A 14,673-nucleotide genomic window follows, 5' to 3' on the forward strand; every position below is an offset into this window, starting at 1 on the left:
TCATCTCAAAAACCAGGATCTACAATTACTATAATTTATTAAACATGGCAAAAGCCATTACCTGGGCTATTTGCAATATTAAATTGCAATGAAAGATGTATGTTTTCTCTTAGATCTCTTCACCACCAAACTATATCCATTTATTACTTAAATAAAGACAGTTCTTTTCTGCAGAGACTTATAATGAAAGTAAGCGATACTGCAGAAAGCCAGAGACAATAATGGAAACAATGAGACACTGGGTGTTATCGCAATTTAAATACTGCATTTGTATTGCCAACTCTGAAATTTGCTGTTTTAACACACATTATAACAATCTACCACTAAGACTGAGAAAGCTGTTGAAAGTCTAAGCAGCTACATACCTCACACCTCGATGATCTTTGCAAATCTGGGGGCAGCATTAATTCATACAGCTTCCAGAGTGCTTAGCTACTTTAGCTAGATCAAAGTTGCAGGAGCTATACCTACTACCTCTAATCCACTTTTACTGGAAAAACCCACCCTTAATGCAAAACTCAACAAAAGCAATTGTCTTTAACAGTTCTTTTCCTGCTGGAGCACCAGGTTAAGTCCAACATTCACTTTAGCTACCAGAAAAGATCTAATGACTTTAAAAGTCTAAAAATTTAGTGGTTACTTTATTTTAATATAAGCATTTGAAAGGAAACTTTGTCAAATGCTTTGGAAAATCCAAGCAGATTGATCTGCTGTGTCTACATGTTTTTTTGACATCAAAGAACTCCAAGGGATTAATGAGCCCATCATTTTATAAAAGCTGTATTGACTCTTCCCCAACATGACACATTTCTCCATGTTTCCTCTAATTTTCTTCCTCAAAACAGTTCCTACCCATTTTCACAGTACAGATGTCAGCCTGTCTGATCTGTAATTTCATCATCTTCCCTGGAAATCTCTTAAAACACTGGTACCACACTAACAACTTTGATAGTCATTTTCAAGTGAGAGAATACACACAACAATTAACAGTTTTGATACATCAACTCTTGGGATCTTTCAGAACTCTTAAATGAGTATCTCCTCTTTCTGGTGTATTATTTTCCCAGTCTTTTGCCTCTCCTGTGTAATATCTTCTGTCAGCATTTTACTTACAGATGAATTCTCCAATTAGTCTTTCATAAAGAATAGTTTCATGTGAAACCTTAATCTGTACAGCTATATGGATGAAAAAACTGACTAACTATTGCAGCTTTGCCTCTTTAGCTGGGGCTTTCTTTTAAACATTGATCAACTAGTGATCTTACATAATCTTTGACTGACTTCTGTTTCTGCTTTTTCAAAAAAGAGGTTACTGTTGTTTTTAAGTCTGTGCAGATCATTTTTGAAATTTTTCACTGTCAGTTTTATTTTATTTCTTATTTAACTATGGCAGAGTTAAATATGGATCCTGACTTCCCCATTTGCACGTGACTTCAGCTATTTGGAAGACACCTTCTTTTCATCAGAACCTACTCCATTTTCCACATCCTCCTCAAGAGTTTTTTGATAAGTCGTACATATTTATTTCAAACTCCCCAGGCGGTATCTTTAGTGTCTGTGATGTCTGTTCTTTTGACTACTTCTTTTATCTTTTTGTTTTGTTTTATGTAGTTATGCTCTCAAGTATAAAAGCAAGGAATAATAGCTTTTCAATCTTCTGTGTGAAGCATTAAGTTCTCTTCTTCATAAGCCAGATAATGCTAAGAGGTAAATTGTATGGAACAGCCATGGAGCTAGACTTCAAAGTCGTGGGCTCAAGAACAACATTCTGAACCAACTGAGCTCACTGTGTGAGAACACAGCTATCATGGTCTATGCCAGTCACATATTCCTCAGGAAAGTCACTATACGGACAAATAGGAATTTTCTTCACGTGCACAATGCAAGTGGTGAGCAGATGTTATCGTGTGATTTTAAATCATGTGATATCCAAAGATTGAGTTCTGCTACAGGAGATTGGTGACACTGAACTCAGCCTCCTCTGACACAATCAGAAACTGAATATTTAGGCCTGTGCACAAGCTGAAGCAGCATATTCACTCAGTTTTAAGAGAGAATTACCAGCACTGGATCCAATATTTTTTGGTTGCCCCAGAAGTTTGCAACCTCAAAGGGAAAGAAGGCTTCTCAGCTGAACAACTCTGACACATTAGTAGGCTGAGTTGAAGTAGAAAAGTCTTTCTCTACTTGTTCTCTCAAGATACAAATCTATAATTACAGTATAATGATTGTTATCTTCCTTACTGTATTTGCACTGTAACCATAACCAAGGACCTACATTAACAACAGGTAACTAATACAGATTTTATGAGCTAAGTGTAGCTCAAAGCAGATCTCCTAATCACTCTTTCTTAGGCCGTGTGAAAGAGGCAATGGATATGAGGTTCAATCCAACATGCCAAATAAAGAAGTGCTCCACTGAATTAATCTATATTAATATCAAGATGAGCTTTAAAAGCAAACAATATTTAATATTTTGAGCAGTAGCTGAAGTATGAGAGGAAGACTAACTTTTTACTAAAACCTTGACAATCAGTCCTTTTCAGATAGGCTTTTAATAAGCCCTATTAGTATCGGTCCAGTTTGCAACTCTGCAAGGTATAGTGTCAAACTATCTGCTTTCCAATGGCAGAGACATGTTCAAGTTCAAAATACAGGCTATCTTATTTCGTTCATGTCATTGCTGAAATTTCCAACTCTGTAACATGAAGTTAATTTCTGCATGATTGCACCTGCAATCTGCTGTATTGAGTCAGTAGCTGGAAACAGCCAAAATTAAGGTAACTGGATTTAAGCTTACTACAGCACTGCTCATCCCCAATGATATGGTGTTTTCCAATTTAATAGCATCACTCTATTTTAATACCTCTCATTTGCATTATCTCACAACCCCCACCACCAATAAACACAGACCTGCTTTCAAGTCCACCCCTAAGGTGTATATACAAAAAGCTATTCATCTTGATTTATTTCATTTAAATCAAGTACAGACCTATACTGCATTCTGTAGACATTCTGAATCACAAAATCAGCTCATAATTTTTTAAAAAAAAATTAAAAACCATGCCCAGAAACTGAAAAAAATGGAACTAGCAGCATTATCTAATTAGGATTTAATAACATGTAGTCCCAATTACTGCAGAAGCACCACTTCTTTTTCACACAGGTACAGTTATCTGCCTGTTCTATGTTTGTTTTTCTCTTAGAAGTAAATGCCTGCTTGCAAAGTTCAGTAAACCTTATCCTCAGCAGATAGGACACTTCATCCTCCACTAAGGGCAAACAGAGACCGTCAAGTTCTCAATGGTATCTGGCTTTATTTGTATGGTCCTCTAGCATATCTTTGCAGTGTTATTATACTCATCACTGAATAATGCTGCAGACTCAGGGTGAGATAATTTATTTTTTTCTCTTGCCATAGTATAACTTTTAAGGTTTACTTACTGTTTATCTTAAAGATTATAAGACATTAAAAAAAAACATGCAATGGTGTGGAAGAGGCACTTGCCTTAACTCCAAGCTTCAGTCTGCAGCACTGATCAGTGATGGGTGTGATGACACCAACAGAGTGCATGCTGAAGTATCACATAAAGGAAGCTGAAGTTCATGAACAAGAGGGAAAAATAAAACATTGTTAAACAGTGAAAAGATGGTAGGGTGAAAAATACTCAGGAGCATGGAGAAGCTAAAGAAAAAATATTCACCTTAAACTTTTGCCTTTCTCAAATATTCCTAGCTATATTTGATTTTTATTATCCTGAAAAAACACTCCAGTTCCTGTAACAAGGGTAGGAGGGTTTTTCAACCTATGACTAGTACTACCCTTGATCACTTAACAGCTCCTCCATTAATTGAACAGTAAATGCAGACAATTTAAGAAAGCACTATGTGCTATTTGTTTAAAGGTAAAAACCGCAAGTATCTATTGATACATTATTTTACTATCATTTACCTCATTGTTTCTTTAAAAAAAAACATTTTACATTGAAAATACTCTTTCCTTTCCATGTGCCCCTGCAGTATTGCACTTATTTGCAATTATTTCAAGGTGGACTGACTGTCCTGCTGCTAAGGTCTTGCATTCTTTTTCACTTGACAGAGTAACAAGGAGTCCTTCAAGCACTCCCAGTGAAAACAAATTCTGAATAATTAAAATCTTGAATGTTACTTTCTATGTTTATTATCATTTTAGAGAAAAGAGTATTTTTGACACATAAGAATCCCCTCATTAGCTAAAAATATCATAAAGCTGAAACAATCACACTTTGAGAGTGCCATCACATGTGCCACATTGCGAGACAGCCTATCCATGCATTTATGATACCAATCAAGGTTTGTTTCGTAAACATTGAACTTTATCTTTGTTATCCACATGATTTCATACAGTACTTGACACACTGGAAGTACACAGTTACATAATTCTGACCTATATTGAGGCCTAAGCCAGCAGAAAGTAAGACAAGTAAGTAATCATTACTCTGACAGTACATCTACCCTTTCTCAATTTGGCATAAAGAACTCTCATTATTAAGCAGAATTTTACACCCACATATTAATTAATCGTGACAAAAATATCCCCGAGTCAAAACTAATGAGGTAAGATTTGTCCTTTTGAGGGCTCATTATATTAATATACACCAAAACCATACAACCTCCCCACAATCTATAAAACTGTCAGACTCTAAACATCTGCCATTATAGCAAATACCAACATATGAACTAAACAGAGTCACATTTCTTCTCTCTTTGAGGAAAGGATGATACAGATGTCTCCCACTGTTTCACAATGTGCTTTCACAGAAATAAGAGCATGGGAATATGTCTCCCATGGCCAACTTCATTTTCCAGCATGCCCTACAGATTTTAATTGCCTAAAATCTTTTGTCAAACTGAACAGAGTATTGGCAAAACCCAAATGCCACAAATTGAAATGCATCTCATTATTTTAACTTATAACATTTATTTGATTAAAATAACCTTAAATTTATTTATCTTCAATATCATTTAGACCTAGAAGCACTATCATACTCTTTGTTTGAAATTGAGTATTTCTATTTTAGGGACAAGAAGATGGAAGATTTTTTTTGCCAGTAAAAAAATGTTCTACTACTTTTACATGTATAAGTGTAGATTTCTGAAGTACAGAAATATTCAAATCATGTATTGAGTATAAGATGTGTGTGGTAAAAAACATATGAGAGACAAAGAGCAAACTAAACTTAGATTGTAAAGATTTCTGGAGGCACAAGTCACCATTGTCTAAGTGATATTCAAACAAAAAAATTATTCCAGATTTAGAACTAAGATTTTAAGTACCTAGAATAGCTTAATAACTAACAAGCAGCATCACCACATCAGAACAAACTGCAGGTAGAGACATCTCCATCAAGAAAACAGAACGTCTTTACATGTTGCAGCCGTAATCTCGACAGTCAAGCTTGCTTACATCCTAATTATAGCGATACCCTGCAAGCCACCTCTAAGAGGATATACACTATCTTCTTGTAGCTCTGCTATCATTCCAACCAGATTTTGTCATATTTACAGCACCACTGAACTACATAAACTCTGCCTAAATTGCTTATTATCAATGAGTGTTTTTTTGACTTTGGCATACCATAGTGCCAAAGCTACTTTTTCTTTAGAAAGCAGTTTACAAGATACATATGAAACTGGGCTACTGGTTCACTGTTCTCCATTTTTTTTTCTGGCAAGTGACTTGATGCTGCCAGGTGAGGTTTCTCATTTTGGCACACAAAATTATTGTGAAATTATCATCATGTGAAAGAAAACATTAAATAAATGAATAATCATTACACTAACAAATAAATAAATTATTAATAACTAAATAAATAATCAATTACACTCTGCCAGATTACTCCAGTGGAAGTCAGGAGGACATTTCAAATCACACTCTTCTGGATCTTTTTTCCACACTTCAAATTAATGCAAAGCAGAAGTAAATCAGCATTGATTGATGTAGCAGTTCTTCCTTCCCTTTTTCTTGCAACATGTTTAATTTCCAATCTCTAAAGACACAATTTTTGTATTTACTGAAACATGTCTGAAGTTAACATTACAACTGCTTACATAAGTAAAAATGGCTAATCAAATGACATCTGTAAGAAAGACAGAGAAAGGGAAAATAAAAGTGTGTGTGTAGAATTTTACATGCCAAGGTGCTTATGTAACTACAATACCTAAAAGCAGTGCCTGACGTTCTTGTATTCTATGTTGAGTCAAAACAAAATAAACCAAGGTGCACAAAGTGGAAAATGTAAAGTAGTGAAGAGGTTTACAGATATACAGTAAGTTTCAAACAACTGAAAAACAGGTAAATCAATACATCCTCCACTTCATGTTAAATCCTCTTGATTATAACCACTTTACCTTCTGAAGTGTACAAACACGTGTTTGCATGCAGTATATTAAAAATGTCTATGTTTTACTCTGTATAAAAACACTACGAATTGCTGTACATTCATGGAAGTAACTTTCAAACACAAGTAATGAAGAACAAAATAGGAAGTCACAGGTTAAAATTACTTTTAAAACAGGCATGGTACAGTATATTACATATATATTTTAAAAAGTCTTTCAGACAATATAAAACAACCACAAAAAACTACTCACCATTTCATATGCTGTTACAATCTTTTTCAAGACCTCTGGAACAATCCCTTGGAGCTCCATTGTTGGATACTGATCACTGAGATTCACTACTACCAGGGGTGTATTATCAGGCCCAACCAAGTGCATGGACACTGCCAAAATGCACTGCATAAGATTTGCTACAGGAGAGAGGCCACATAATTCTTTGAATGAAACTACTGCATTCTGCAAAAAGGAAAGAAAGAGTTTCCTTTACAGTTAAATATGAAATTTAAAGTCTTGTTATTTCAGGATAAAATACTTTACTGTCATACTTGAGCTACAACGTTGAGCTACAATTACCACAGTTTTTCCCTGAAGAACTTGCATTTTCGAAACCAACCAATATTACACGTACATCTTACAAAAATGTTAAAAAATCAAGGAACGCAGTACATGCCACAGAAAAAAACATTTAGAACAAGTATATCTCCTCTCTATCATGGCTAAAATTAATTATGGAAATAAACAGATTCTAAAACATACTGATTATGTATTTTGAAAAAATTTAAGACATTTTTTAAATGCCACCAAGAGAAAAAAATATTAGATGCTGAATGTCCCAATTAAGCAAACTGAAGTAGTAGGAGGAATTCAGCACATTTGTAGCTTTAAACATACCTGAACTACAGTCCAGATGTGTTATGGATCTGCGGGCTCCTGTTTGGTGTAATTCACAAACCCAGCACTCCACTATTGATGTATTGCTATCATAGAGTCACACTTAAGTGAATTTTTTAAGGTACTTTAACTTAAACACTGATTCTGTACCTTTCTCTAAGAATTCTTACAGTCATATTTTATATCCAGTATGGTAGACTATAAAGCCATAAGTTTAAACTTGAAGAAAGTTTACAGCATTGGAAATACAGCGTGACTCCAAGTAGCCACTGACATTGCACGATGGGAATACTGTCAGCACTGTACAGAATTTAGTATTTTTGTATCAGTTGGGAACTAGTGATCTATGGCAGGTCTGGAGTTTGTGTTCCTGTAGGAAATAAAAACAAAAATATGGTATATTTAAGTTACAAATGTGCTCAGTGCTCCTTTCTCTCATATCATGCCCAGGCAGAAGATCTGGTACAAATTTTCATTTTAATCCAAAGCACTTTCCATCTTGCTGGCATGGTAAGACTCATTTGTGGACATGTCTCCTAGAAAGATATAATGCCAACCTTAACTCAAACAGGAATCAAACATGAAATACTTTGCTGCCCCTTTATCAGACAAAATACCAAAGCAGACTTCCAAATATGTATGTACAGCATATTCATGCAAAATTATGTGAACACTAAGTTGCACCTACCCAGTCACATAGAGTGTACTTTTAGTAAACGTCCAGGAAACAAAATCTTATTTTATCAATTGATGCACACTTCAATGATACAATAATTACACAGCTCAAGCGACAGACATTGGGAAGTCCATTCAAACAGATTTTGTTTGAGGTAAGTACCATGGATAAGCCATTATAAACAACCATTTTACAGAGAGGTTAACGAGAACCCAGGGATTGTATATATCTATTAATGACAGGCAGGACAGGACTAACATGTACTACTATTGTAACTCTTGAATTTGGACTTCCAACACTATATGCAGAGACTATTCCTCATACTGTTAAGTAACTTAAACATGAAACATCACATCCAGTTCAATCACCCATATTATACTTTTATCAGTGATTAATACATAAAAAGTTATGACATCAGCTTTTTCCATGGTAATATAGGAACAAAAGAAACAAAAAAGGCTATTCTTATACAGATTTAGACAAACCATTAAACTTGCTGCTGCACGTTTTCTTTTTTCCTCTTATTTCATCTTATATTAAAAAAACTAAACTAACCTTTGCCCTTTATAATCTGGCTTCTGAGGATATAATGGTCATAAAAACCATTGCAATTTATAACACAAAATTTCTGTAATATAGAAGTTAAACAAATCTCACATTCCCTGACATAAATTCTTATTTTGAGTGGTTTATTTGTTTTTATTAGCTGTAAAAACTTAGTTACACAGAGTTTAAACAGCACACATTACACAATCTGTTAGCAAAGTTAAGAAAAACTCATCTTCCCTCATGTGCCTAAAATATCTTCTCGATAGCATCTTGAGATGATAAATTTAGTTGATAGCACATCTTTCGAACTGACAAAATAAAATACATAAAACACCTTTTAATATTGCATGTTCAAAGAAACCCCACTGTAGAGTCTGTTCTCAATTATATCATTATACTGTGCATACTTCAGCATGCACATTCAAGAGCTTAATGTAGCTACACAAAATTCTATGTTTTCACTGCTTCCTCAACTCAGTTCGTCCTTGAAAAGTATCTTAAAATAGAGAATTCTTCATATGACAGAATTCCAGTCTTTAGTAGGTTAACTATAGGTAAAGTTCACTTTACATGTAGCCCGTAATTTGAAGCATTTATGAGTCAAAGTATCATCCCTGCATTTTTTTAAATTAAAAGAGCAAATTTATATACCAAGTGGAATGACAGAGACGCATAATGATGTACTAATTTCTTCTTTCATATAAAAGTAGCTTTAAAATTGTATTACTATTAGAATCTCTTTAATATAAAATTATTCACAAAGGAAATTTATATACACCATTGTGCCTTTGAATCTAGAATCACGTCTCAGACATTTCCTTTAATCTCTTTTTCCTCTTAGCACCAAGAGGATTTGAGAGGTCTGTCCATATGAAATGACGGTTCTTAATTTTGTTGATAACTGCTATTTTTCCATTAGAAGTTCATAAATAATTAGAAGTTTTATTAAATGGAATGTAACTTTACAACTCAATTTTAATACATTTTTAAAAGAGGTTATTTACCTGGAATCTCCAAGTAACACATTTTTTTAAGTGAGATCTCTTGGCTTCCACAAAACAAAGCACCTCAGACTTTTTTTTCCCTAAATTTTTCCCTAAATTCAATGTGTTTACTGACATGACATTTAAAGTAGGACAAATTCTTCTAGAAGATGCCTTCTAATTCCTTAGTGCTAATGCCATGTATTTCTAACATAGCAAGGAAGAACAATGGAAAACCTTCTACTTGGTACTAAAGAAAAAACATAACTTTGGTGAAACTATGCTAAATATTCTTAGACGGACAAGTAAGGTCTCTGCTAAGCATTAAAGTCTCCTCTACCTGTTGTATATTCTTCCCACATTTCTAATTATTTTTTTGAAACTAAAATATTGCCATACTTTCTTTTAGTGTAGTTCTAAAGTTCCTTCAAAGACATAGGATGAGTCGACAGGGCTGATTTTTAACACTGGAGTCATATTTCCAGTTCACATTCAACAAAATACATGCGTGCCTTCGAAGTTGCATCGGTAGACAGTTCACCTGAAAGACTCCTCTGACATGATCCATTCTTAGAGCTGTTCAGAATTAGACTCAAATAGTTCAACATACAAGACACTTAAAAAAGCAAGTATTCAATATGTATCATAATACAAAGGTACACATATGAACCAATAGATTGATTATAAAACTGTACCTGCATATTTTCTCTCAAATCCGTAGCATCCCGAATAGGTTGGAGGGCATTCTTGAATACTTCGTCTATTGCTTTAATCCATAATGTTCTCATTGAAGCATATTCCCTTGATTTCTTGCCCTTCCTCACAGAGAGGCCCCTCTTATGAGGTTTCCCACCACCCCTTCGATTAGTAATGGCCACATGCACAAACAAGGAGGCATGAGCTAAACTTTCACCAGTCAATGACTGCAGAGGAACGTGCCGATAACCAGTCTGGAGACACTCAAAGGGAATAGTGTATTGCCCGATAAACTCGTCCCCAATGTAATCATCATCCAGTACTACAAAACGCACCATAGCTAGCTCTGGTAAATTTATTTGAAATTCAAAGCTTTCATCAAAAATCGGATTATCCCCGTTCTGGTGCATAGTTTTCGTCCTTTGCTCAGCACAGTCAGCAGGGATTCCATGTATTTCAACATAGACATAAGGGTCCACAACATCACCTTTGGCACCTGATCCTTTGGGTTTAGGGAAGTTTTGCCCACTAATGATTTTAATATGAAGCAGCTGAGGCGAAACTCCAGGCACGGTGTCTTTTGTATTTGCGCTAAAGAAGGAAACTTCTTCTCTCATGATAGCGGGACGAAGGACATAGCCACAGTTTCCATTTTGTCGAAACCAACCAATGTTAAGGTCCATCATTAAGCCAGGTGTCTGAAAGTTCATTGCTACTATCTGACAACCACATTTCCAAAAGTCCTGGGGATTCATATTACTAGAGTCAATCCTCATAGGACTGGGGAAAACCCTCGCGAGAAAACGTTTGTTATAGTTCACAAAGTCTCCTGGGTTTTCATTGGCATATTTGCTAGCAAGCACTTCATTAAAAGAGCACACTTCCCAATACTTCTGGAGCTGAAATGAAACTTGAAACTCTTTGAACTGAACTGATTTACATATGCTTACCAACTCAGAGAGATCTTTGCAGAGCTGGAATCGTTTCCCTGTCATTGAGTTTTGCTGTTCTACCCCCTCTTTTGCCACTCTCTGTGACATTTCCGCTCCTTCGTCTTCATCTGTAACATCTCCCTCTAGTCCAGAACAATTAGCAGAAAGCTTCTTTGCTTTAATTAGTATTTTCCCTTTAAGTGATTCTGGTGATGGAAGATAAGACTCCTCAATGTTTGGAGACTGCGTATGCAGTTTGTCCCCCAAAATTTTCTTCATGTGTTGTACCATCACCTTCTGCTGTTTAATAGAACAATGATTTTCTAAACACAAAATAAGAGGGTATTCTGAAGCGAAAAAGGCGTACTTGTTAATAATGTCAATCACACTACGGAAGACAATTTGTGATGTCATTGTATGCCCTGTGTAAATCACAGGCTCATTATCTGGACCATCCCAAACATCCAGTTCAACACTTCGACAACCCATTTTTAGAGCACGAATGTAACCCGTGATGTCAGAAGGCCCTCGAAACTGATCCTCTATCAAGTATGTATTATGAGATGAATTTATAAAATAATGAGATAAAGGTTGTTTCATATCTTGACAAACTTTTTTATGTTCTGGGTCAAATATATGGCAGTCTGGTGAAGTAAGGTAATTTGTAAACCCATCTATAGAAAGACAACCTTTCTCCTGGCCCTCTTTGGCTGGCTCATATTTCTGAATAATTTCAAGGCTTATTTCTTCTGTGACCTGTGCCATACCCTGTTCTGCTTCCAAAAACATCATGAGGTCCTTAGTATCTAGAAATTCTTTATTGCTTGAAAATTGAACTAACAAGAAATAGATTTCAGGTCTGGTACAAAGCTCATGAAAAACTTCGATAAATTCTTCTTTTGTTACTTCAGTACCAGTTTTTTCCCTGGATCTATGTAACTCCTTGAATTTTAATTCAATTTTATTAGTTTTTAAACCAGGGTTTAAGTCTTTTATAAACTGTACAGCATTACATAGGGGTATATGTCCCAGATTATCTACATCTGATTGACTGAACATTTGTGAAAGCCACGAAGTCCGCATATTATCTTGAGTAGTTCCTAGCATATCCAGAGTATGTTTTCCATAAGAAATCAGGTATCTTAAGCCAGTAACCCAAATATTTGCAACGTCTGCTGAGTTAGCAACCAAATCTAGTGACTCATAATTTTCTCCATATATAATTGAAAACGCACAATCTTCTGATATCTGGTCATATATTCCATTGCTGCGAAAGATATCTGTATTTTTTCCTGTTCTTACTTCTTTGATTGACTTGATATCAATCTTTGCTTTTTCAGAATCCTTCTTTGAAGGTTCCCAACGGAGAGACTGCATATCAGCATCCAAAAGAAAGTATCGGTGATACACCCTGGAGTTGGATCGGACCTTTTTGAGCTCAGAGCCTTCCACCATGGCGTTGATGCAGTCGCTTGCACTGCTGATCTTCTTCTCTGTGGGCATGCTGCTGAAAGACACAGTCTTCTTCCTTTCTCGCTTCTGTTTCGTACCATCCTGGTAAACAAGGGAGTGGGGAGGAGAAAAAATAATTTATCAGTATGATTTTACTCAATACTGAAATGGGTTTCAACTTATTGAACTTAAAGTTCATCAAGTAGCTCAATAATACTAATAATGCCTTAATATTTGCTCTTGCGTCTATGAGTAATCTTCCAGAGTTTATTTTTAGTACTTTTGATGGACACAAAATTAAAAAAATTAGTTTTGAATGCTAACAAAATAATAATGCTGTGGTATTGCATATATGTGTGTGCATTTTATTTTATGAGTTGTACCCTACTCAGAGAGAGAACAGGTTCTAAAGTGAAGGCAGTAGGAAGCAAGCTTTTCTCTGAGTCCTTATACAGTCCTACAGAGACTTGTCAAACTTGTCAGCACAGAATATAATGCTTTAATACCATGCTGACAGGGTCCTTGTGAACACCAGAGAAACAATAATACACAATTAACTCCAAAAAATCCATAGGACATGGTCCTAATCTAAGCATACAAGACATTAACAGCACTTCCTTATGCAAAGCTTCCTTCAGCAGTGCACCCATCCATGTTCTTCCCACTGACTGACCACAGCACTCTCACATCCCTCCCCTTGGCAGGAAAATACCCATGACAGTCTAAAGAAGCTGAAACACAAGGAACTGGACTGGAGCAGATGTAGCTCTGCAACTTTTGAGTTTCAGAAAATACAGCAGTGACTCAGAATGGAACTTTTGAGATGGTGTGACTGTTTCCAAAGAACCTTCATGTCATTAGAAAGAACTTGAATAGAAGACCTGGTCAGGAAGGGAAGCAAAAGTGACTCACCATTGCTCTTAAAGCAGTGAGATAACCCAGAGGTCTTGCTTTACTAGAGAAAGCTTAAGTATATAAGGATTGAAAAGCATAAAAAAGGGGGGAAAATTAACTTAACTACCTTTATTGTACCTATTTGTATTAGTTAAAACAAGTGCAAATAAATCATCAACACATGACTTAAGTGCCATCAATTGCATAAGAACTGAATTTAAGAAACTTGTGTGCTTTCATTTTCTGCATTTTCTGAGGATGAAAAATGCTAGGGATTTTTTTTCTGAAAGCAACATATCTTGAGGAGCTAACTTTCGGTCTGATTAACACTTGCATTAAAAATATTTTTATATTAGATGACGTGTTAATTAGACATGTTCTTCTTATAAACCAGTACAGTGAAAAAAATTACTTTTCCAGCTTTATTTAAAAAAAAAAAAAATTTATATTCCCTGAAACAGTTTTCCATTTGAAGTATGTTCCAGTGCAAATCAGCATTGTTTAAATGGCATAAAGGAAAGTGAAAGAAAACTTTTAACGACTGCTATGCTGAACAGATGTTCAAATAAAAACCATCCATTACAAAATGCATTTCCAGCTCAGTGCACATGTGCTGTATGTTTAATTTCATTAAATTAAAAATGCAGAGTCCTGGTTTTGCAATTTAATTTATAAACATCTGAAAAGTCTTTCATTGAAAACAATCATTAGTAAAGTGAGCGGCTTTAATATTTGTTGTTCCATGTTTAAGAAAATTAATCAACCATACTATTCTTGCACCTTTAATGACAGCAGAATTTGCTTTGTTCAAGCTCTCAAGAGACCAGTAAAAGCGAATAACCCTGCAGAGGACTGCTATTTCCAACTGCAGATCAAACACCTGCAATGGATACTGCACAGGGTTGATTCTCAGAATCTCATTACATGTACTTTAGGCATAAGGATTGTTTTCAAACAAAAGCAAATTTCCTTAACTTAAAAAAAAAAAAAAATCAAATGTGATTTTTTGATTACAGTGTTTTTTGTTGTATTTAAAGCCTAGCTTGTTTGTCTACCTATTTTTATCTCCTAATGAAAAAACGGCAAAGGACAGTCCCATATAAATGAGCAATGATATTCCTGTCTGGTACTTCAGGGCTTAGAATTAAGCATTTTGAAACTCCTTGATGCTCCAGATTTCTCAGTCACAAACCTGGGAGAGAAATACATTTCTCTAACT

General features: G+C 35.2%; 1 protein-coding gene across 1 annotated transcript in view; it reads right to left on the reverse strand.

The window, feature by feature from the left end:
• The window catches only part of PLCL2 (phospholipase C like 2), a 99,305-nt gene that overhangs the window by 32,525 nt on the left and 52,107 nt on the right, over window positions 1-14,673 (reverse strand). Inside the window, exons 3-4 of the mRNA XM_005518933.3 lie at window positions 10,176-12,662; window positions 6,634-6,837 (exon numbers count right to left, since the gene is read on the reverse strand). Coding sequence (XP_005518990.2) covers window positions 6,634-6,837; window positions 10,176-12,662 — 2,691 coding nt within the window. The remainder of the gene's footprint in view (window positions 1-6,633; window positions 6,838-10,175; window positions 12,663-14,673) is intronic.

Source organism: Pseudopodoces humilis, chromosome 1 (assembly GCF_049639895.1).
Source record: "Pseudopodoces humilis isolate 2021_Gansu_Grassland_sample_001 chromosome 1, ASM4963989v1, whole genome shotgun sequence".
Taxonomy (NCBI): domain Eukaryota; kingdom Metazoa; phylum Chordata; class Aves; order Passeriformes; family Paridae; genus Pseudopodoces; species Pseudopodoces humilis.